The 25,282-nt window shown below is 52.3% G+C and overlaps 1 protein-coding gene across 1 annotated transcript in view; it reads right to left on the bottom strand.

The window, feature by feature from the left end:
• GRID2IP (Grid2 interacting protein) overlaps positions 1–17,897 on the bottom strand; it is a 37,039-nt gene extending 19,142 nt beyond the window's left edge. The window contains 2 exon segments of the mRNA XM_070417061.1: positions 6,472–6,626; positions 17,484–17,897. Of these exon segments, the coding sequence (XP_070273162.1) occupies positions 6,472–6,626; positions 17,484–17,897 (569 nt within the window).
• Positions 17,898–25,282: the final 7,385 nt, after the last annotated feature.

Here is a 25,282-nt window from a genome sequence, read left to right as displayed (position 1 = left end):
CAGGCTCCAGAAGGCATCGGCCTTGGGTCCCACCTGGGCAGAGGCCGGACGACCATCCCAGCTCTACCTCCAGCAACTAGAGAGGACCCTGCCTGCCCCCAGGTGGGCACCAGGGGGAATCACCAGGGCACAGGTGGGGGAGGCTGGGTGTCCTTGGGGCTGAGCCTGGTGAGGCAGATTCCCTTCCTGGCTGAGTGGGACCACAGTGCGGCTCAGGGTGGCCCGGGCACCCCAGCCCTGGGTCTGCTTTAAACCAACTCTCCCAGAAGAGTCATGCGCAGTGGGGTCTCCCGGGCCAATGTGGCCCTCACTGTGCCCCTGACCCTGACAGCCGGCCCTGGCTGCCCAGGGCCCTGCCGTGCCATCGCTTCCCGGAGGCTGCAGGGCTCTCCTGGGGCCACACGAGGAGCTGCCCTCAGGGTCAGTGTGTCCCCTCCGCGGGGAGTCAGGTCTAAACCCACTTCCAGGTTCCTCCCAGCCCCCCCCAGCCCCCCCCGCCCAGAGTCCGTCCTCTCTCCCCACATTCCCTGACCCGGCTCGGTGTCCGGTTCCCTGGACCGGCCCAGGCGAGGAAGGAAAGAGGGCTTTTCAACCCCAGCCCTCAGCTCCCGACCCCTAGGGCCCAGGGCGGGCCCCTGGCGCCCAGCGGAACTCGCCCCCTTGTACCCCTCTGGTTTAAGTCCACCCTCCCCAGCCCCGCGCCCCAGACAGGCACCGCAGGCGTCCACAAGGGCAGGTAACCCTTCGGTGCCCAGCTCCACCCCCTCCCAGGCTGGCCCGAGCGGGGTCCGCGGCGCCCTGGGCGCACGGCTCCAGAGGCGCACGGTTCCCGGGGGCGGGGGCGCGGCGGGGAAACTACCGAAAGTGCCGGGAGAAGCCCTGGTCCTTCCCCATCTGGAGCTGGCGACGGCGGCACCGCAGGAGCGGACGCAGAGGGTAGCCGAGCCCCGAGCAGAGCGAGGGCGCCGCGACTCCGCGCTCCTCTGCCGGCCCCGCGCACAGGGCCCAGCGCACGCGGCCCCTCCCGAGGCAGCCGGCCCTGGGCCTGGCGCCCGCCCCTCCCGGGTAGCCCCGCCCCTCCCCGCCCCGCCCCTGGGGGGACCCTTCCGCTAGCTCCCCGGGATCTGGGGCGGCTGGAGGCTGTCCCGCTGTCTCCTCCAGGCTTCCTCCGTCAGTCTCTCCCGAGCGCCCGGCTGCCCCGCACAGTGGCGAGTCCCCAACACCCGCTGCAGTGAGAATGAACCCCACAGTCCCAGCAAGTCCCGACTGTCTCCTGTAGAGCCCGGCAGGCTTCCCGGAGGGGGTGGCCGCTGTGCTGGGCCTCCAGGACCCAGCAGGAGTTGAGGCACAAAGAGGAAGCCCTCACTACCTACCCAGGGGCAAGCTCACCGGGAGGGCTGGAGAGGGAGCCTTGGACGCGACTGGCCGCGGCTGAGACTGCACTGAGACGGGGAGCCATGGGAGGGTCCAAGGATTTAAGGGGAGGTGGAGGGACCAGAAGTTTGGGCACTCCGGGAGGGGGTGCTGGAAGGGGAGAAGGGAAGGGATGGAACAAGTGTCTAGATTCTGAAAACAGAGGCAGGAGGGGTGTTGGGTCTGGGAGTGAATGGAAGAGAGGAGGGGCTGCCAGGCTCGGTATGCGATGGGTGCCTCTCACTGGAGGAGAGCGGAGGAGAGAGAGGACAGGAAAGGGGGTCTAAGCTGTCCCTCTGGCCCTCGGCCTGCCCCTCCCTGGGAGTCAGAGCAGGGGCGGACCCCAGGGGCCCCACTGCACTGTCCTTTCTCACTGATCTGTGTCCTGACAGCCGCCAGAAAGGGCTGAGGGATGCCAGGAAGCAGCCAGGGACACCCTTAGGTGCCATGAGCACAAGGCCCTCTTGACCAGGAGGCGGTCACCACCCAGGCTGGACTTGCGGAGGCAGGAACCGGAGGACGCTGCCTCTGTCTCAGGTGCGGGGGGTGGGGGGAGCTCAGTGGTCCTCCTGCAGACCCCACAGTCTCTGGTGCTCTGTGCAGGCCCTGCTGCCCAGCCCCCCTGAACCTCCCATTCCCATTCCTGACCCCAGCCAGGCTGCCCCCTATGGGATCTCTCAGGGCAGCATTTCTCAGGAGCCAGAGCTATGTCCTCCCAAGCCTTGTCCCCCGCCCTCCCAGAGAGAAATGTCTGAGAACCCTCCCAGCTCCCTGGCGCCCCAGGGCCACAGTTGCCCATCCAGATGGAGCCAGTTCTGGCTGATCCCGAACCAGGCCCGCCCGGAGGCCGGGGCGCTGTCTGCCTTGCTGTGGGCGGAGGAGATGTCCACACAAAGCAAGTGCTCCTGCTCAGATCCACACACAGCCGGCCGTGCCCCACCCGGGGCCAGCGAAGGAGCCAGCAGCTGGCACATCTGGTCAGGTGACTCTGAACAGCAAGGGGTGGCCAGGCGTCAGGCCACAGCTGGCCTCTCTGAGTGCCTACCCCGGGGGAGTGTGCCCCCAGAGACCATCACTCTAGGACAGCCATTCTCACGGGGCGGGGGGGGGGGGGGGGGGCATTTGGTACTGTCTGGGGACAGTTTTGGTTGCCACCAAATGACAACTAGGAGGGGACTATGCTACTGGCATTTGTGGGTGGGGCCAGGGATGCGGCTAAACGTCCTACAACATACAGGACAACGGAGAATTACTGGGCCCCAGAGGTCGGTACTGCCACGGCTGAGAAACCACCCTGGGGAGAAAGAGACGGCCCCCAGGGGAAACACCACAGGAATGACACGTATGAATGCCCGGCACTGCCAGCCACACAGCGTCAGAAATCTCCCAGTACCTGCATGGCGGGGCCCCTGAGCCTTGTTCAGCAGGAGAAGGTGGAAAAGTGAGATTCCCACCCCCAGGTTCTCAACTAACCTCCTTCTGTTTGGGTGGTAGACACACAAGGCAATGTACCAGCGACTGTCAACCTTTTTCATCTCATGGCACACAAACCAATGGCCAATTTGCCAATCTGACAGAAAATGAGGCATAATTTTGATTCATTCACACCAGATGGCCACTGTGTTGGCTGTTGTCATTTTTTTAATTTAACAATTGAAGGGAAAAGAGGTCAGTGCCCCTGACTAGACTGTCAGGTGTTGCATGTTTTAAAAATTCTTGCGGCACACGGGTTGAAAATCGCTGCCATATACAGACGATGTATCATATAACGGTGCACCTGAAACCTATATAGCATTATTAACCAATATCACCCCAAGATCCTAAATAATCTCCTCTCTGCTTGTAGGTGGCAGAGTTCATTTATGCCAGTGGTTCTCAACCTTCTGGCCCTTTAAATACGGTTCCTCATGTTGTGACCCAACCATAAAATTATTTTCGTTGCTACTTCATAACTGTAATGTTGCTACTGTGATGAATCATCCTGTAAATATCTGATATGCAGGATGGTCTTAGGTGACCCCTGTGAAAGGGTCGTTCGACCACCTAAGGGGCCGAGACCCACAGGTTGAGATCCGCTGATTTCTGCTATTTCCTACCAAGAACCCTGCTGGGGACCCGCGTAGGTATCACCAACCCCCTTTCACAGGTAACCGGCAGAGGTCAATGACCCTGCTCAAGGTCGAGCAGCCAGCCAGTGGATTTGGGTTTGAGCTAGGTCTGTCGGGATTCTAAATTCCAGCTCCCTCCACCACCTCCGTTGCTCCCATGCCCCCACCTCCCATTCCTGCCCCTCCCTCTCCTTCCATATTCCTGAAACACTAGCAGACACCCCGCCCCCCCCCCCCCCCCCCCCCAGGACTTAGCTTTCCTGTTCCCTCCTAACCACATCACACTTTCCAAACGGCCTGGCCTGTCCTAATTAGAAAGCCATTTCATTACTTCGTCAAGCTGGGATCCCTTTGGGGACAGACCCAAATTAGGCCTCAGCCACGGAATTAGCTGCTGCGCTGAAGGAAGATGAGCCCCTTCACTGGCGTGGCTGCCACTGACCTGAATCCCGGAGGCCATGCAGGCCCGAGGACTCCCTGGGATGGTGCGCAGGTGCACCATCTACGAGGTCGCCACCTGCCACGTGTGGCTATCGAGCACTTGAACTGTGGCTAGCAGCTCCCTAGTGAGACCGGGGAGCTGGATTTAAACCTTTATCACTCATGAAATTCATTTTTTAAATAGCGACACATGGCCAGGGGCTGCTGAACTGCACGGCCCAGCCTCCTGGTCTCCCTGCGCCTTCTCCTTTCTCCCTACGTCTCTGCTGCAGCCACTCGGGCCACCTCTTGGTCTGAGTGGGTTCCAGCCTCTGTTGAGCTCTGACCTGTGACACACACACACACACACACACACACACACACACACTCACCGCTACCCTTTGCTGCCCAACTTCTCATTTAAACCTGGTCTCTCACTGATGGGGGAGGGGAGGTCCCCAGGGCCACACTGTAGCTCGGAATGGCCTTTTACCCCATGTAGGATGGTTCACAGCCGGGCACTGTTGGGTACCCAGTGTTGGTACCCGTAGGCCTGGGGCACACTTCCCTTCCTTTGGTGCTCAGGAGTCCACCCCTGTGGCTAGATGCCTGGCCCTGATGAACACCCCTTGGGGACCGTCTTCCCACCTCCACAGGACACACTGTCAGACCCCACCCGTCACTGTCTGAGCCGCAGACCAGCACCTGCTGCCTCCTCCTGGGAGCCTGCCCTGATTGCCCCCGAGGATTCAGCCCCGGGCTGTCTCCGCTGGCACTCAGCCCTCGGAATCACAGATAACTGTGTCTGAGACTCCTTCACCCCGTCCTGCTCCCTTGGGAACGCGCCGCATGGATCACTGTAGCCCAGGCCACGGGGGCCTGGGGGTGGGGTAGGGAGGTGGGGGTGGGGATGGCTGAAGTCAAACTGTCAGGGTAGCCCAGCTGGGCCCCGCCCCCTCCTCCACAGCCTCCCCAATTTTCCTGTCGCACTTCACTCGCGCTGACAACAGAGGCTGCTGTTTCATCCTCCCCAGCAGCGCCCAGGGGAGGCTGCGGGACGGGCTTCCCCAGGTCCCGGTTCCCGCTGCCCAGGCTCTCAGCTGCGCGCTCTGCAGGGGGCGCCCCCCCCCCCCCCCGCCGGCTTTTCCGGGCCCGCGCCGGTCGCTCGGGGGCAGCTGCGGAGGGAAAGGCGCAGGGACTGTCCCGGAGGCACACAGGCTGGCCCGGCAGAGGCGGCGGGGACAGACGCCAGGGCAGCAGCGAAGGGAGACGAGGGGCCTCCGGGGAGTCTGGCTGCTCGCAGGCTGGGGACGCGCGCCAGCTCACCCGGGGACAGCCCGAGCGCCCTCGCCCTGGGCGCAGCCCCGTGGGGACGGGAGGGGCGGGGCGGGGGGCTGCGCATCCACCTCCGCCCGGGCGTCCTCAGCGCCGGCACAGCGTCTCCCCTGCAAATTCGGCTCCAGAAAGAACTTTTTCTTTCCTCTCCGGCTTCCCCAGCGAGCGGCGGGCCCCCAACTCACCCCAGGCAGCTCATGGTGGCCTCGCCGGCGGCCTGCGCTCCGCCGCGGAGCCCAGAGGCTGTGGGGGCGGGGGGTGGCCAACGCCGTCGCTGACATTGGCCAGGCCCAGAGGGAGGGGCAGGCTTCGGGGTGACTGGCAGCGAGGGGAGAGGGCGGGCTGAGCCCGGGAAGCAGGGCGGGTGGGGATCAGGGGAGCGGTCGCTGGCTGGGGAGGCGGGTGGGGAGAGTCCCGCAGGATCCGGGCGGGGAAGGCGGCATCGGGCCCAGGGGGGCAGGTCCAAGCTGGGCGGGCAGGGCAGTGGCGCCCCTGGCGGGAAAGGCAGGGGGCGTGGAGGGGGCTCAGGGGATTCCCGGGCGCTCCAGGTGCGGCCCGCTAATTTAATAAATATATATTATTAAATTATAGGAGGAATAAACTGCGAGGGTCCGAAGCTGAGCAGAAGAGCAGTAAGTGCACAGCTGACCCGGTTCGCGTTCCCGGACCGGCCACTCACTTGCTGTGTGACTTTGGGCCAGTCCCTTAACCTCTCTGAGCCTCAGTCTGCCTCTGAAATGGGAATAAGTGTTCCTGGGACCTTGACGCCCGGCTGGCATCGTCAGAAGGCAGAGAGCGCCCCCTGGGGGACGGGTGCCAGGAGTGCACAGCCCTGGGCTCCACCCTGCGCCAGGCTGTCTCCCACAGAGCCGGGACTGCCTGGGTACACTGCTGATTTCTGGGACCTGGGTTTGGGGATAGAGCAGGGCAGGCTCTGACTTGGGATCAGGGAGTGGGTCCCTTCTGTGCGGGTCTCAGCCCAGCAGCTGGAGCCTTTCCTTCTCAGTCAAAGTGATGCCCTGGCACTGGGCAGAGCCAACGGGCGCCCTTCCCAGGGTCACAGCTCACCTTTGCTCTGGGGCCGAAGGGGTGTTGGGGTCCGGTTCAGCAGCAGCAGCGCCTGGGTGGCCGTGGGACCGCGGCACCCCTGAGCGGGACACACCCCGCCTGCCCATCCCGCCCCAGACCCAGGTACCTGAGGTTGTCCAGGAGGGGCCCTCGGGCCTCGCGGGGCAGGGCCAGGGTGAGCGCCCCCACCAGGTCATCCACCTGCTGCTCGGCCGCGAACTGCTTCAGGGCAGCGAACACCTGCTCCTTGGCACTGGGCTGGTCTCCCAGGATCTCGTCCACCTGCAAGGAGGGGCCTGTGACTGACTCAAGGGACCCGGGCAGCCGGGGGGCGGGGGGGGGGGGAAGGGGGACATCGATCGCCCCTCCCTTCCTCCCTCAGTTCACCCGCTCTGGGTGGCTGACCGGAGCAGCACTGCGTAGCCCAGCAGCGAGCTCGTTCCCGCATCATTCCCTGCGAAACCTCCACAGCCCTGTGGCGTGGGCATGGCGACGACCTTCTCTTTACATCTAAGGAAACTGAGGCTGGCAGAGGCCCAGGGGACTCGCCCAAGGTCACGGGGTCAGGACTCCAGCCCAGGGACAGCCCTCCTGCTGAACAGTGTCCGGACGGAAGGCATCAGTACAGAGTTCCCTTGCGTGCCAGGCCCCAGTCATGGCCAGTTACAGGCATTGCACCACACGCTGCCTTCGGCCACGTTCGCTGAGACTCGCAGAGACTCGCAGAGAACATTCTGGCTCCACAGAATGCCTGGAGTGCGCGCTTAGCTCTGAATTTTGACTCCTTCTGCACTCTCTGGACTTCTGTGTCCTTGGCTTTGTGTACAAACCAGCTGGTGCTAATCTACCCAGAGGAGTCTGTGCGGCGTGGAAATGGGCATGTGGCATTCAGCGGGGAGATAGTTGTAGGTTCTTGGCTGAACGAAAGGACAACCCCAAATTCGGTGGGAGGCCATGCCCTGCCGATTACGTTGCAGCCTTGGCCGGTAGGGAGCTTGCTCGGGGCTTTGGCTCCTCAAGGAATGATGGGAGATGTGGGGACAGCAGGGCTTGCTCAGGGCAGTGGCAGGACGCCTTTAATTTTCCTGGCCCAGCACTACCTACACCCGCTCTCTCCACTCAACTGCACTCCCCCCCCGCCCCCCAGCTGCCTCCTGCAGCTCCTGACAGCGCTGGGACCAAGGACACCACGCGGTGACTCTCATGTCTTGGTTTCGGCCCAGAGCGGGTTCCTGAACCTCAGGACCGTGTGTCCAACGGCTTCCTCCTGGTGGCACAAGGGCGTTCAGGGCTTTCCAGCGGTGCTGACACAGGGACGCAGGGCACTGGAAGGCATCAGTAGGGTCCAGGTTCTGGGCGTGCCTGAGGCCTGGCACATGCACACCACACCCAGCCCGAGCCCTCACAGAGCCGGGCACACAGCAGACGCTCAGCGCTCAGCGGCTGTTTATGGAACCAAAGCAAAGAGCTGGAAGTGGCCGGCTTTCCTCACATTGCATTTTCTTTTTTTTTTTTTTTTTTTTTTTTTTTTTTTTTTTATTAAATCTTTATTGTTCAGATTATTACATTTGTTCCTCTTTTTTCCCCCAATAACTCCCCTCCTTCCAGCTCCCACCCCACCCTCCACCCTCACTCCCCACCCACTGTGTTCATCCATAGGTGCATGATTTTTGTCCAGTCACTTCCCGCATCTCCTACACCCCTTTTCCCCCCCAAGAATAGTCATTCTATTCCCTTTCTATGTCCCTGATTCTATTATAATCACCAGTTCATTCTGTACATCAGGTTATTTATTCACTTGATTCTTAGATTCATTTGTTGATAGATGCATGTTTGTTGTTCATAATTTGTATCTTTACCTTTTTCTTCTTCTTCCTCTTCTTAAAGGATACCTTTCAGCATTTCATATAATACTGGTTTGGCGGTGATGAACTCCTTTAGCTTTTCCTTATCTGTGAAGCTCTTTATCTGACCTTCAATTCTGAATGATAGCTTTGCTGGATAAAGTAATCTTGGTTGTAGGTTCTTGGTATTCAGCACTTTGAATATTTCTTGCCATTCCCTTCTGGCCTGCAAAGTTTCTGTTGAGAAATCAGCTGACAGTCGTATGGGTATTCCCTTGTAGGTAATTGAGCCTCTTTCTCTTGCTGCTTTTAAGATTTTCTCTTTGTCTTTTGCTCTTGGCATCTTAATGATGATGTGTCTTGGTGTGGTCCTCTTTGGATTCCTTTTGTTTGGGGTTCTCTGCGCTTCTTGGACCTGTAAGTCCATTTCTTTCTCCAGATGGGGGAAGTTTTCTGCCATTATTTCTTGAAATAGGTTTTCAATATCTTGCTGTCTCTCATCTTCTGGCACTCCAATAATTCTGATATTAGACCGCTTAAAGCTGTCCCAGAGGCTCCTTACACTATCTTCACACTTTTGGATTCTTTTTTCATTTTGCTTTTCCAATTGGGTGTTTTTTGTGGAATCTTTGGTTTGATTATTGTGCTCCTCTGGTCTGCTATTGGGTATAATATTCTTTATTTCAGTCCGTGTATGCTTACTTTCTAATTTCTTTATCGTAGCATCGAGGGTCTCATTAGTTTTCGTGAGGCTCTGCACAAATTTATGGCAAGCCCTCAAAATTGCAATTCTTAGCTCCATATCCTCCATTTCTGTCATGTTTTTTTGTCTCCGCATCTTTTATGCTTTCTTGGTGCACCCCTTTGTGGTCTCGGTGCACAGTCTTGTTCTAGCCAAGCCTTAATTGTTGTAGTTAACACTAGAGGGATTTGACCTCCAGGCCGACTGGCTATAGGAATCAGCTGTATGGAAAACGTCTGCCTTCTGGGGAGGCGCTAATCCAGCCTTTGCCTGAGGTGATCGGCAAATGGCTGTGCGCAGGGCCTGGGCGGGGCGGGATCAACAGGGCGGGCGGAGGGAGCAGTTATGGCCGCGCTCAGTCCCGTTCCCAGAGGCTCTGCCTCTCAGAACCCCGGCAGCCGCTGCAAACCTCAGAGAGAAAGCTGCCCTCAGGTTCCAACCGATGCCGGACAATCCCGCTTCTCCCGTTTGAGTCTGGGTCCCTAGAGACTCGCCCGGATCCGGAGCCCAGAGTCTGAGATTCACTCCCGACAGAAAACGACAACCGCGCCCTCAGCCACCAGCCCGCTCTGCGCGCGCACCTCGGCACCTTTGTATTTTCCACACTGTGCCGCCTCTGAGCCTCGATTTGCTGTTCTCTTTCCTTCTAGTTGTAGAGTCTCTCTTCAGCCAGCCTTCCTGTGGTTCTGGGTGATGTCCATTCCGTCTTTTAGTTGTATTTTTGAAATGGTTGTTTGCGGCAGCGGTCTCCGGTGTTTACCTACGCCGCCATCTTGGTCTCCTCCACATTGCATTTTCTGCAGCCCACCCTGCCAACCTCAGTTTCCCTAGCGGTGGGTAGGGCACCCTGTCCTCCTGTCCCCACCATGCTGAGCAATAGCGGGGGGGGGGGGGGGGGGGGATGGCGGCTGTGAAATCAAAGTCAGCCGCAGCCCCGATTCAAAGGAGAACATGATGGCTGGCTGGGAAGCCGCTTTATGTAAGAAAGAGGAAAAAATAGTCGCTCCCTCCCGGGGCCTGGGCTACAGCGGCTTTGGTGTCAGCTATTACCCAGCCGCTCTCAACCTACATCTAAGCATGAGACGCCATCACGGGACACGGATGGGTTTTCTATTTAATATCAGGTTCTTCAAGGAGGAAAAACTGGGGCAGGAGGGTGTGGCGAGGACCCGGGAGCCGACTGCTGAGGGCCAGGGGGGAGGCTCCGCAGATGCCCTGGATCTGCCTGAGGCAGTCTTTTCTGGGATTTGTCCTCAGCTTTTGGAGGGGCTTGGTGAGCCCTAACAAGAACCCACCACTTCCTGTGCCCTCTTGCCAGAAAACAGAGCAGCCGGCTTCCTTCCTCTGCGGGTGGCCACCCAGCCCTGCTTCCTCGGCCTGTGTCTGCATGGCTACCCTGTCCTGCTGGGGGCTCTAATCACGCCCCTCTCGGACTTTCCAGGGGTTGGATGGAGTCTGGGACAGGCCTTTGGTTCTATAGCAGATCACCTGGATTACAGCGGACATTACTAGTTGCTACAGTTTGAAGGTTTGTGTCCCCCACCCCCCCCAAAAAAAAATTTATATGTTAAAAACCTAATGTCCAATGTGGTGGTAGTAGGAGGTGGGGGCCTTTGGGAGGTGATTAGGTCCTGAGGGTGGGGCCTTCACGAATGGCATTAGTGCCCTTATTTTTTTTTTTTTTTTTTTTTTTTTTTTATTTTCCTCTTAAAGTATTACAAAGGGTATTACATAAGTATCCTTTTTCCCCCCCCCCGCCCTTGACAAACCACTACCCTCCCTTACCCCCCAGTGTCTTATGTCCATTAGTTATGCTTATATGCATGCATACAAGTCCTTCGGTTGATCTCTTACTCCCCTCCCTCCTGCCCCCCAACTCTCTCTGGCCTTCCCACTGCAGTTTGACAATCAGTTTGAGGCAGCTCTGCCTCTGTATCTATTATTGTTCAAAAGTTTGTAATGGTCTTTATTATCCATGAATGAGTGAGATCATGTGGTATTTTTCCTTCATTGACTGGCTTGTTTCACTTAGCATAATGCTCTCCAGTTCCATCCATGATGTTGCAAATGGTAGGAGTTCCTTCTTTTTAACAGCAGCATAGTATTCCATCGTGTAGATGTACCACAGTTTTCTAATCCATTCATCTACTGATGGGCACTTAGGCTGTTTCCAGATCTTAGCTATGGTGAATTGTGCTGCTATGAACATCTGGGTGCATATATCCTTTCTGATAGGTGTTTCTGGTTTCTTGGGATATATTCCTAGTAGTGGGATCACAGGGTCAAATGGGAGTTCCATTTCCAATTTTTTGAGGAACCTCCATACTGCCTTCCATAGTGGCTGCACCAGTCTGCATTCCCACCAGCAGTGCACAAGTGTTCCTTTTTCTCCACATCCTCTCCAGCACTTGTCGTTTGTTGATTTGTTGATGATGGCCATTCTGACAGGTGTGAGATGGTACCTCATTGTTGTTTTGATTTGCATCTCTCGGATGATTAGTGACTTTGAGCATGTTTTCATATGTCTCTTGGCTTTCTGAATGTCCTCTTTTGAAAGGTGTCTATTTAGATCCTTTGCCCATTTTTTGATTGGATTGTTTATCTTCTTTTTGTTAAGTTGTATGAGTTCCCTATAAATTTTGGAGATTAAGCCCTTATCCGATATGACGTTGGCAAATATGTTTTCCCACGAGGTGGGTTTTCTTGTTGTTTTGTTGATGGTTTCTTTTGCTGTGCAGAAGCTTTTTATTTTGATGTAGTCCCATTTGTTCAGTTTCTCTTTAGTTTCAACTGCCCTAGGAGCTGTATCAGTGAAGAAATTGTTTTGGCATATGTCTGAGATTTTGTTGCCTTTGTATTCTTCTAGAATTTTTATGGTTTCCTGTCGTACATTTAAGTCCTTTATCCATTTTGAGTTTATTCTTGTGTATGGTGTAAGTTGGTGGTCTAGTTTCATTTTCTTGCATATGTCTGTCCAATTTTCCCAACACCATTTATTGAAGAGACTATCTTGGCTCCATTGTATGTTCATGCCTCCTTTGTCAAAAATTAATTGAGCATATTGGTTCGGGCTAATTTCTGGACTCTCTATTCTATTCCACTGATCTATATGTCTGTTCTTGTGCCAGTACCAGGCAGTTTTGAGAACAGTGGCTTTGTAATACAGCTTGATATCTGGCATTGAGATCCCACCTACTTTGTTCTTTCTCAGGATCGTTGCAGCTATTCGGGGTCTTTTTTTATTCCAGATGAATTTTTGGAGAGTTCGTTCTAGATCTTTGTAGAAGGCCATTGGTATTTTAATGGGAAGTGCGTTGAATGTATAGATTGCTTTGGGTAGTATGGACATTTTAATGATGTTGATTCTACCAATCCAAGAACATGGTATGTTCTTCCATCTGTTTATGTCTTCCTCTATCTCTTTTTTCAACGTCCTGTAGTTTTCTGAGTAGAGGTCTTTAACCTCTTTAGTTAAGTTTATTCCTAGGTATCTTAATTTTTTTGGTGCGATGGTAAATGGGATTGTTTTTCTGATCTCCCTTTCTGAAAGTTCACTGTTGGTGTATAGAAATGCCTCAGATTTCTTGGGGTTAATTTTGTATCCTGCTACATTGCCAAATTCATGTATTAAGTCTAGTAGCTTTTTGATGGAGTCTCTAGGGTTTTGTATGTATAATATCATGTCATCTGCAAATAAGGACAGTTTTACTTCCTCTTTTCCAATTTGGATGCCTTTTATTCCTTCTTCTTGCCTAATTGCAATGGCTAATACTTCCAGTACTATGTTGAACAGGAGTGGTGAGAGTGGGCATCCCTGTCTTGTTCCTGTTCTTAGGGGAAATGGTGTTAGTTTTTGTCCATTGAGTATGATGTTGGCAGTGGGCCTGTCATATATGGCTTTTATTATGTTGAGGTATGATCCTTCTATTCCCACCTTTCTGAGAGTTTTTATCAAAAATGGGTGTTGGATTTTGTCGAATGCTTTTTCTGCATCAATTGATATGACCATGTGGTTTTTTTCTTTCAATTTGTTTATGTGATGTATCACATTTATTGATTTACGGATGTTGTACCATCCTTGCATCTCTGGGATGAATCCTACTTGGTCATGGTGTATGATCCTTCTGATGTACTGCTGGATCCGATTTGCTAAGATTTTGTTGAGGATTTTGGCATCTATGTTCATGAGGGATATTGGCCTGTAATTCTCTTTCATTGTGATGTCTTTACCTGGTTTTGGTATTAGGGTGATGCTGGCTTCATAGAATGAGCTTGGAAGCGTTCCTTCCTCTTGAATTTTTTGTAGTAGTCTGAGGAGGGTAGGTTTTAGTTCTTCCTTGAATGTTTGGTAGAACTCCCCTGTGAAGCCGTCTGGCCCTGGGCTTTTGTTTGCTGGAAGCTTTCTGATGACTGCTTCAATTTCTTCCATAGTTATTGGCCTATTGAGGTTTTTAGATTCTTCCTGATTGAGTTTTGGAATGTTGTATTTTTCTAGGAATTTGTCCATTTCCTCCAGGTTGTCCAGTTTGTTGGAGTAGAGTTGCTCGTAGTATTGTTTAACAATCATTTGTATTTCTGTGGGGTCTGTTGTTATTTCGCCTCTATCATTTCTGATTTGGTTTATTTGGGACCTCTCTCTTTGCTTCTTGGTGAGCCTGGCTAGGGGTTTGTCAATCTTGTTTATCCTTTCAAAGAACCAGCTCTTGGTTTCATTGATTTTCTGTATTGTTTTTTTGGTCTCTATTTCATTGATTTCTGCTCTAATCTTTATTATCTCCTTCCTTCTGCTCACTCTGGGGTTTTCTTGTTGCTCTCTTTCTAATTCTTTGAGTTGTAGAGTTAGATGATTGACTACCATTTTTTCTTGTTTTTTGAGATAGGCCTGTAGAGCTATAAACTTCCCTCTCAGGACTGCTTTCATTGTGTCCCAGAGGTTTTGGATTGTTGTGTTTTCATTGTCATTAGTGTCCAGGATGTTTTTAATTTCTTCTTTGATGTCATCGGTAACCCAATCAATATTTAATAACATGCTATTCAGCTTCCAAGTGTTTGAGTATTTTGGGTTGTTTTTATTGTAGTTTATTTCTAACATTATGCCATCGTGGTCTGCGAAGAAGCTTTTTATGATTTCAATCTTCTTGAATTTGTGGAGACTTTGCTTGTGACCCAATATGTGGTCTATTTTTGAATATGTCCCATGAGCACCTGAGAGGAATGTATATTCCGCAGCTGTGGGGTGAAGTGTTCTGAAGATGTCAATTAAGTCCATCTGATCTAGTGAGTCATTTAGGATTGCTGTTTCTTTGCTGAGTTTTTGTCTAGCGGATTTATCCAGTGATGTCAGTGGTGTATTAAAGTCCCCTACTATGATTGTATTGTTGTCGATCTCTCCCCTGATATCTTCCAGAAGTTTTCTTATGTATGTGGGTGCTCCTGCATTGGGTGCATATATGTTTACCAGGGTTATATCTTCTTGTTGTATTGATCCCTTTAGTATTATGAAGTGGCCTTCCTTATCTCTGGTTATGGCCTTCACTTTGAGATGTACTTTGTCAGATATAAGTATTGCTACCCCAGCTTTCTTTTCCTTTCCATTTGCGTGAAAGATATTTTTCCATCCCTTCACTTTCAGTCTGTGTGAGTCCCTTCTAATGAGGTGGGTCTCTTGTAGACAGCAGATGTATGGGTCATGTTTTTTTATCCATTCAGCCACTCGATGTCTTTTGGTTGGAGCATTTAGTCCATTTACATTTAAAGTTATTATTGAAAGGTATTTGTTTGTAGCCATTTCTTTTTGTGTGTGTGTGTGTGGCTGTTTTCTTTCTGAGCTTGATATTTCTTCTTTTTACACCAGTCCCTTTAGCATTTCTTGCATGGCTGGCTTGGTGGTGATAAACTCCCTTAGCCCTTTTTTGTCTGTGAAGCTTCTTATTTCCCCTTCAATTTTGAATGATAGCCTTGCTGGATAGAGTATTCTTGGATTCAGTCCTTTGCTTTGCATCACTTTGTAGATTTCCGTCCATTCTTTTCTGGCCTGATGTGTTTCTGTTGAGAAATCATTTGATAATCTAATGGGAGATCCCTTGTATGTTACTTTCCGTCTCTCTCTTGCAGCCTGTAAGATTCTCTCTTTATCCTGAACATTTGCCATGGTAATTATGATGTGTCTTGGTGTGGGTCTTTTCGGGTTCACCTTGTTTGGGACTCTCTGGGCTTGTGTGACTTTTTTCTTCTCCACCTCAGGGAAGTTTTCTGATATTATTTCTTCGAATAGGTTTTCTAATCCATGTTCATCTTTCTGTTGTTCTGGCACCCCTATTATTCGTATGTTGTTTCGTTTCATGTTGTCCCAAAGCTCCCTTAGGCTCTCCTCCTGTCTTTTAATTTTTTTCTCCATTTGCCGTACAGTTTGAGTGTGTTTTGCTTCCTTGTCTTCTAATTCACTAATTCGGTCCTCCGCTTCTCCCAGTCTACTGTTGATACTTTCAATGGAGTTTTTTATTGAAGCTATGTCACTCTTCATTTCTTCTTGGGACTTACTTAAGTTGTTGATTTTTTCATCTGTTTCTTCTAGCTTCTTGCATAAGTAGTTGAGTTTTTCATCTGTTTCTTCTTGCTTCTTGAACATGTGGTGCATGTACTCTAGGAACCTTATTCTGAATTCTTTTTCCGTCATGTTGCATATCTCTGTCTCACTTAGCTGCTTTTCTGGCGAGTCCTCCTTTTCTTTCCTTTGGGGGTTTCTTTGCCTACCCATGTTTGATCTCGCTGACATATGTAGATGTTGAAGTGTTCAGTGGCTGCTCCCTGGGTGGCAGGGGCTCCTTGGGTTGTGGTTGCTGCTCAGACGGTTGCGGTAGCAGCTGCTTTCCAGTTGGCAGCAGCTCCTCTGGTGGGTGTTGTTCACAGCTGTGTTGGCTCTTCTGGCTGGTGGGGGGAGGCTTCACGTACAGTTGCTGTTCCACAGACAGAGGGTGTGGTGATCAGGAGGCTGTGGTGATCAGGAGGCTGCGGTGATCAGGGGGCTGCTGTTGCTTGGATCTGCGGTCTGGGAAACGCTCCTCTTACCAGCACTGCATGGTCTGGGAAACGCTCCTCTCTTATGGGCACTGCACGGTCTGATCAGTTCCTCAGGATGCCCCCTTTAGTCTCAGTTCTCCGCAATCACAAAATCCAAATCTCAAATCTCCTGGCGCCAGCAAACCCGCGGAACTCCTTACCCTGGTCAGGGTCTGTGTCTGTCCCAAGAGACGCGGCTGTCTGCCATGCGGTCTCCCTCCGACCCTCTGGGCTCAGGTCTGGCCTTATTTTTTAAAAATATATTTTTGTTGATTTCAGAAAGGAAGGGAGAGGGAGAGAGAGAATAAACATCAGTTTATTGAGAGAGAATCATTGATTGGCTGCCTCCTGCACGCCCCTACTGGGGATTGAGCCCGCAACTCCGGCACATGCTCTTGACCAGGATCAAACCTGGGACCCTTCAATCTGCAGGCCGATGCTCTAGCCACTGAGCCAAACCAGCCAGAGCAATGTGCCCTTATAAAAGAGACCCCAGAGAGCACCTGAGCACCCTCCATCATGCGAGGACACATGTGAAGTCCGCAGCTCAGAAGAGGGACCTCGCCACACCATGCAGGCACCCTGACCTCAGACTGCCGTCCTCAGAACTGTGAGAAATAAATTCCCGTTGTGTGTAAGCCGCCTGGTCGTTGGTATTTTGTTACAGCAGCCCGAGTGGACTACGACACTACGTTAGTCAGAGAGGCAATAAAAGGATGATTAACTTCTATGCACACATGGGCGAAAGTCACAGATATAATGATGGACACAGGGAGCCCGGTACCACAGAGTGAGTATTGAGTAATTCCATTTATATGACGTTCACAGATGCAAAATCATCTATGACGATGAAGTCAGAGTAGCAGCTACTTCTCCACAGGGCGGAGAGACGAGGAAGGGGTGCATAGGAACCTTCTGGGTGAGGGAATCATTCTATATTCTACATTCTGTTGTTTGTACTCTACTCGTCTGTATTTCGGTCAGGGTAAAGTGGTTACAAAGGCGTGTTCACATATACAATGCATCGAGCTGTTCACTTAATACATTTCACTGTGTTCCTGCATCCCCTGTGTACCTCAGGAAAAGAGAAACGCAACCTGCACAAGTCACACGAGCACAGGTACATTAGGTGCACACCTAGATGCTGGAGCGTCATTTTTTTAAAAAAGTATATTTTATTGATTTCTTACAGAGAAGAAGGGAGAGGGATAGAGAGCCAGAAACATCGATCAGCTGCCTCCTGCACGTCCCCCAGTGGGGATGTGCCAGCAACCAAGGTACATGCCCTTGACTGGAATTGAACCCGGGACCCCTGAGTCCGCAGGCCGACGCTCTATCCACTGAGCCCAACCAGTTCGGCCGGAGCGTCATCTTATTTCTCATGGGTCTGTCCCTGGAACAGTCCTCAGCTCCAGGTTATGGGAGCCACGCCCTCCAGGCCCCGCTAGGCCCCGCCGTGCCCCGCCCACACGAGCCAAACCCCGCCCACCCTACCTTGCGGCTGAACTCCTGGGCCTTGCGCCTGCGTTCCCGGTGCACGGCGTCGGGGCGCTTGCGACCCGCCAGGCGCAGCAGCTCACGGCCCAGGGAGAGGCCGCGGCCGGGGCGCGGAGGCCGCAGGGCCGTGGACGCGGGCGCGGAGCCGCCTCCCGCGCCGGGGCCGCCGTCGGGGCCGGGGAGCACGCCGAGGCTGGGCGGCACGCGCGGGCAGCGCCGGGCCAGGCGCACGAGGCGCTCGCGGCTCAGGCCGCCCACCGCCAGCCCCTCCACCTCCAGGATCTGGTCCCCGGGCCGCAGCCCCCCGGCGTGCGCGCTGCTCCCTTCGGCCACCTCCAGGACGAAGCAGGGGCCGGAGCCGCCCAGCCGGAAGCCGAAGTCCTCGGGCCAGCCCTGGTTGGTGGCCGGCATGGCAGCGGTGGCCGTGCGACTGCAGAGGGAGAGACAGCACAGGGGGTTTCTGGTGGCCCTGTGTGCGTCCAGGCTTCTGGCAGGGCTGACTGGGCTGTTTGGGGGCTCGGGAGGGAGGCATCCCAGGGCTCCCCATCCCAGACTATTGAGTGCCCCCCCCCCCCAGGTTTGCTCACCTTCCTTACTGGTGACAGCAGGGCTGCAGGGACAGAGCACGGTGCTTGCGGAACAGCCGGTGACACTCGCTTGCTGCTGGCCCTCCGCTGCTGGGGCCTTGGCATCAGTTACCGATGCGCCCAGGGGGACAGCTGGAGTTTCTAAGGCAAAGTGATCCTCTGAGTAACCTGAGAAGGCCCCAGTTACCAGGTGGACCAGCAGGAGGCTGGACAGCTTGGCCAGGGCCCAGAGTGGCCAGCCCCTGCTGCCTGGTCCTGGGGGTGAGCAGGGGTCCCTGGGGCAGGAATGGAGACTGACTGGAGCTGGGCCCTGATTCACAGAGCTTGGCGGGCGGATCGAGAGAATTCAACGGGGTTGTTTTGGGGTGAGGGTTGTCCCCAAGCCCAGGGCACTGTTGAGGTTCAATAGGGCCTCGGGATTCCGTCCCCCAGAAAACACCCCCGGAGCCCCACAGGCCAGGTTTTCTTGGCAGGGAACGGGAGAACCAGGCCAGGAAAAAAAGGTCCAGATGGAAGAAAAGATGCTGATTTAAGTAATTTTGGAAATGGAGCCTGAAAAACTAAAGGCCAAATAGTGCACTCCAGTGGGCACAGCTGCTTCCGGTGGGATACAGGTTGACAATTCTGGAATCACACCAGGCGTGCATCCTGGAGTTGGACAACTAGGTAAGTGGATCGGGGAGCCGTGTTCTCTCTGTTGGGGTGGGAGGTTACCGCCACGCAGAGCAGGGAGGCGCGAATGATCCCTGTGGTCCTGGGTTGGCTTCCTACACCTGCAGATGGGCGCATGGAGAACTATTTACAGAGACGTGCACGTCCACAGGTCAGTATCTGATCGCACGTTTGCTTGCTCTGTCAGCAGCCAGGGTCTCGACGCAAGGACACCCAGCAGCAATGAGCCATCCAGTGCCACAGCTTGGTTTCCACATCGCTTCCCAAGGAGAGCTGGAGAAATGATGGATTCCAGGGCTTGAGCAGGAAACATACAACATGAGCCTGAAGCATCTTCTAAGGCCAGAGAGTAGGGAAGTGCCACACACACACACACACACACACACACACACACTGTCAAAGGGGCACAGGAGCCAACCGAAAAGGCTCCCAAAGGCCAATGCTGCAACAAGCAGGGCAACAAAATACCATAGTGTCGGATTATAACCCAAAGTATAAAGTAAGTCTCCACCCGTCCATCCTGACATAGACAATTGATTAAATAAATGAGGAGAGGAGACACATCTCCATGCAGAAGAATTCCAAATAATTTACATAGCTACGGGAGCTGGAGCATGACCCCACCCATAAGTGTGGGATGCACATGGGACTTCCTGCCGAGGGGGACAGTGAAGGGGTGGGGGAGGGAGTACGGTTACAGTGGACAAACCTGATAAACATGACCCCAGTCGGTGGTCAAGGTCAACGTCAGGATGAATCAGGGTGGCGGCATACACCCTTTGTTTGATGCAATAGAATGCCACCGTGCTTCTGTGGTTTTCCTCCCAAAAGCCCATAACCAGTCTAACTCTGAGGACCCCATGAAGTAAGCCCACAGTGAGGGGTACCCTGAAAATACCCAGCTCTTCAAAACTTAAGGTCATCCAAAACAAGGGAAGTCTGAGAAAGGGTCAGAGGTTAAAGGAGCCTAAGGAGCCCTAGCCGGTTTGGCTCAGATAGAGCGTCAGCCCCGCGGACTGAAGGGTCCCGAGTTCGATTCCAGTCAAGGGCACATGCTTTGGTTGCAGGCTTGATCCCAGGCCCTGGTCGGGACAGGGGCGGGAGCCAGTTAATTGACACATCGATGTTTCTCTCTGTGTGTCTCTCCCCCTCCCTTCTACTCTCTCTAAAAATTAATGGAAAAATATCCTCGGGTGAGGGTTAACAAAGAGAGAGAGAGAGAGAGAGACCTAATGACCAAATGCGATGGGGGATCCTGGGACAGAGAAAGAACATTCATTGAGTAAAAATACAAGGAAATCTGAGTCAGCTCATAATAATAATGGGTCAACATTCATTCCTTGGATGACAGATGTGCCCCGGGAAGACATTGGGTGCAGGGTGAAAGGGAACTGCCCTCTCGTCATGGCTTTTCTGCAGATTTAAACTATTCTAAAATAACAGTTTATTTTTAAACCCTCTTCTTAGGATGTGGGGGATGGGATGAGATAGACCAGAAGATATTCTTAGTAGGTCAGCATGATTGAGCTGGCTGCTTCCCAGAGTTCACTTTACCCAGAGGGGTGAGCGTGCGTGAGCGTGTGTGTGTGTGTGTGTGTACGTGTGTGTGTGTACGTGTGTGTATGTGTGTGTGTATGTGTGTGTGTGTGTGTACGTGTGTGTGTACGTGTGTGTGTGTGTGTGTGTGTGTGTGATGTGTCCATATGTGTCCTCTAGTCTCACGTACATTAGAGATTCTGCTGGAGAGCTTACAGTATACCCTCATATTAAAAAGAAAAGAGCCCTAGCAGGTTTGGCTCAGTGGATAGAGCGTTAGCCTGTGGACTTGGGGTCCCAGGTTCCATTCTGGTCAAGAGCACATACCTCAGTTGCAGGCTTCTCCCTGGCCAGGGCCCTGGTCAGGGCTTGTGCAGGAGGCAAGCAATCGATGTGTCTCTTTCACATCCATGTTTCTCTCTCTCTATCTCCCCTCCCTTCCACTCTCTCTAAAAATCAATGGAAAAATATCCTCAGGTGAGGATTAACAAACAAACAAACAAAAAATAAAACATAAATACCACACCAATAGGCTTCAGCTTAAACATTACTTTCTTTTTTTAAAAAAAGACTTTTTTATTGATTTCAGAGAGGAAGAGAGAGCTAGAAACATCAATGATGAGAGCGAATCATTGATTGGCTGCCTCCTGTGCGCCCCCTACTGGGGACCCAGCATGCAACCCCGGGCATGTGCCCTTGACTGGAATAGAACCTGTTACCCTTTGGTCCGCAGGCCAACACTCTATCCACTGAGCCAAACCAGCTAGGGCAAACATTCCTTTCTTGGTTGTGCCAATAACCAAGTGCCTCCAACAGTGCTCAGCACACAGTTACTCACTAAGCATTTGAATGAATGAATGAATGAATGAATGAATGAAACCAGACTCCTTTTCACACCCTAAGAGCCCCATGCTTTTCTTCTGTAGTAGCCATCACAAATTACAGCCGTTCCTGCAGCACTGGGATGACTGTCTACTCTCAATATGATTTTTAAAATTTGCATACAATATATTTTTATTGATTTCAGAGAGGAAGGGAGAGGGAGAGAGATAGAAACATCGATGATGAGGGAGAATCATGGATCGGTTGCCTCCTGCATACCCCCTATGGGATCGAGTCTGCAACCCAGGCAAGTGCCCTTGACCGGAATTGAAGATGAGACCCTTCAGTCCACAGGCCAACACTTTATCCACTGCGCCAAACTGGCTAGTGCTGTGTCATAACTTTCTGTGGATTTTGACAAATGCGACATGTCACGTGTCCACCATTACTTTATCTTATGGGAGAGTTTCACTCCCCCTAAACACCCCCCTGCTTTATCTATTCAACCTCTGCTTCCCCAGTCCTCTGGCAACCACTGGTCCCTTTACTGTCCCTGTAGTTGCCTTTTCTGAATTGTCACATAAATGGAATCACTGAGCAATTATGCATTTAAGATTCACCCATGTTTTTGTGTATCTTTAGCTCATTTATTTTTTATTTCTGTATATCATCCTACTGTCTGTGTCACAATGTCTTTATCCATTCATCTATTGAAGGACATCTTGGTTGCTTCCAGTTTGGGGGGATTACGAATAAACCTAATGTAAAGATTCATGTCCAAGTTCTTGTGTGGCCATAACTCTCAATCAGGTGGGTAAAGGTCTAGGACAGTGGTTCTCAACCTTCTGTCCCTTTAAATACAGTTCCTCAGGTTGTGACCCAACCATAAAATTATTTTCGTTGCTACTTCATAACTGTCATGTTGCTACTATTATGAATCGTCATGTAAATATCTGATATGCAGGATGGTCTTAGGCGACCCCTGTGAAAGGGTCGTTCGACCGCCAAAGGGGTCGCAGCCCACAGGCTGAGAACCTCTGGTCTAGGAGTATGATTGTTGTCTTATGTGGTGAGACAAAGTGGAGCTCTGTCCCGCTGTCCCCAATGTGTCCATGTCGTTTGCACTCCCACCAGCAGTGAATGGAGCTGCTGTCCCGCCCCCTCCTTGCAGGCAGTTGGTGTTCTAAAGGTTACACAGGTCTTAGCCCGAATGTAGGTAGTTCATATTTTAATTTGCTCTTTTCTAATGTTAAATGATGCTGAGCACCTTTTCATCTGCGAATCTGCCATCTGTCTATCTTCTTTGGAGAGGTGTCAGATATTTTGACCATTAGACATATTTTTTGTAGCTGTTGAGATTTTTTAATTTTATTTTATTGTTGACAGCATTACAGATGTCCCCCATTTTTCCACCCCCCTCTTTAGTTGTTGGGTTTTAGCAATTTTTTTGTATACTTTGAATACAAGTTCTTTATCTATGCTTTACAAATACTTTCTCCCAGTGGGTAACTTGTATTTGTGTCTCTTAGCGGTGTTATTCACAAAGCAAAGCCTTTGATTTTAATAAAGTCCAGTTTATTAAATTTGGGGGGATTATGCTCTGGGTGTTGTATCTGGAAACTCATCACCAAACCCAAGGTTGTGTAGATTTTCTCCTAGTGCATTTATTTCTAGAAAACCCTGGAACACATCCAGCCCAACCATGGCAGCCAGTCAAGAGTGTGTTGGGGTTGATCTGACTCTTCCATGAAGGGATCTTCTGCCCTTAAATAATTCACAGAAATATGACTGAACATAAAGTGGGTCCTGCTTGTTACAGGGCCAGTTGTTTTCCTGTGGATTCATATGTTGAATTCCTAACTCCCAGCACCTCAAAACGTGACTTTTTTTTTTAGATAAGACCTTTAAAGAAGTGGTTAAGTTAAAATGAGGTTGTTAGGGTGCCCTGATCCAACATGACTGGTATTCTTTTTTAAAAAAAAATATATATATATTTTATTGATTTTTTACAGCGAGGAAGGGAGAGGGTTGGAGTGTTAGAAACATCGATCAGCTGCCTCCTGCATACCTCCTACTGGGGATGTGCCCGTAACCAAGGTACATGCCCTTGACCGGAATCAAACCTGGGACCCTCCAGTCCCCAGGCCGACGCTCTATCCAGTGAGCCAAACTGTCTAGGTCATGACTGGTATTCTTACAAGATGAGAAAACTTGGACACAAAGAGACACCAGGATGCGCATACACAGAGGAAAGGCGTGTGAAGACACAGAGAAGGTGGCCATCTGCAAGCGAGAGAGAGAGAGAGAGAGAGAGAGAGAGAGAGAGAGAGAGACGCCTCAGGAGAAACCAACCCTGCTGACACCTTGATCCCAGACTTCCAGCCTCCAGAGCCGCGAGAGAATACATTTATGCTAATACCAGTCTGTGGCATTTTGTTAGGACAGCCCGAGAAACGAAGGCGCTGCCGTAGAGAAATTGCCTCTGCATGTGGCTGACAGACTTCCTTCAGGACGTGTGTAGAGCTGGGTCAGTGGCATGGCCACGGAGACCAGATGAGGGCGGACCAGGATTGATGGGGAAAACCCGGACATCAGCTTTGAATTGGCTGGCGTCTTCCTCTCTCCATGCCAAGTCCACCCTGACACATCCAGCCGCTCTGGACCGAGGATGATCCCAACTGGGCGTTACTGCCCTGCAGCCTCCTCAGGCGCGTCTGCCCAAAGCCTCCGCCTAGATCTGTATTGTGTCCTTAAGCTCCAAAGGCAGGGAGTAGGTGACCACCTGCTGGGGGGCTGGAGGGGCAGGTCCAGATGACTGTCTGTCCCTATGTCATGACCAGCTGAAGGTGACCAATGACATCATGGCATCTTTCAGGGCAGGCTTGATGATTGGGATGGAGCCATGCTATGGCTTTCACCAAACTCTGATGGTGTATTAGTCAGGGTGACTAATGCTAGCTGCTGTAACAAATGGCCTCCAAGTTCCATTGATCACCTACATCACAGTCTGGTGTGGGTTGGGTGGCTTTCCTGGGTCAGGGGGGAGGGCTACCTGTGGCAGCTTCGCGCCATCTGTAGTGGGTTCTTTTTTTTTTTTTTTTAAATATATTTTTATTGATTTTTTACAGAGAGGAAGGGAGAGAGATAGAGTAAGAAACATCGATGAGAGAGAAACATCGATCAGCTGCCTCCTGCACATCTCCTACTGGGGATGTGCCCGCAACCCAGGTACATGCCCTTGACCGGAATCGAACCTGGGACCCTTCAGTCCGCAGGCCGACGCTCTATCCACTGAGCCAAACCGGTTTTGGCTGTAGTGGGTTCTGAAGAGGAGTATCCCTGATGACCGGCTGGTTCAGAGAGGCCACCAGAAGCGGGTGGGCTAGTCCATTGTCATTACTGAGCCAGGATGGGGCTCCTCACCTCCCCAGGGGCAGTGCATGGATTGTGTGGGACACTCGCTCCAGGCCGCTCCCTATGGCTCCCCTGGTTGGGCCTCCCCGGAGAGAGGACCTGTTTGGCTTCCATGGCGGCGTTCTCTCCTTAGCTCACCATCCTCACTTGGCCTTCTTGGCCAGCTCCTCTTTTCCTGCTGGCCCCGTGATGTTGGACAGCCGCTGCCTCTCTGCTTACACCTTCTTGCTCTTCCTGAGGATTTGCATCGGCTCCGGGTGACCTTGCAGAACTGCGCCACTGCAGCCTTGGGGCTAAAATTCCCTCCTCCTTCCTCTGAATATACATTTCCTTGAGCTACACCAGGAGACCGGCCAGGAAGGAGTTTTATTAATAGATTTGCCTTTCAGTCTGGGGGACGAAGGACATCTACCACAAGCATCCCGCGTTTTCACCTGCACCTTCATTCATGCTGAGCTTAATCTCCATTTTGAGGGACATTTCTGACACAGCCCTCCCATAACTCCAAATATTACAACTTAGCGAGGGCCTACCCAGCATCCACACCCCTTTCTGGAATTACCCAGGTCTCCATCTGGACTCTGCCTCTCCCCCAGTAGCTTATGTGATTTGGGAGAAACTGGTCTTCCCGCAGCTTCAGGGTGGGGGGCGCCTTTAACTCGCCGAATGGCACACTCCATTTTCCTGGCCCCATCACTGGTTCAGGGGTGAAGCTATGACTCAAGCCGGCCAGGGTGAGTCTCAGTGTGCCTACTGGGAATGCCA

The sequence above is a fragment of the Myotis yumanensis genome, unplaced genomic scaffold (assembly GCF_028538775.1).
Source record: "Myotis yumanensis isolate MYYU_CA2020_CCGP unplaced genomic scaffold, mMyoYum1.0.hap1 SCAF_5, whole genome shotgun sequence".
Classification (NCBI taxonomy): domain Eukaryota; kingdom Metazoa; phylum Chordata; class Mammalia; order Chiroptera; family Vespertilionidae; genus Myotis; species Myotis yumanensis.
Note: the sequence above shows the minus strand (reverse complement) of the source record. Positions and strands in the feature narration are given on the sequence as shown.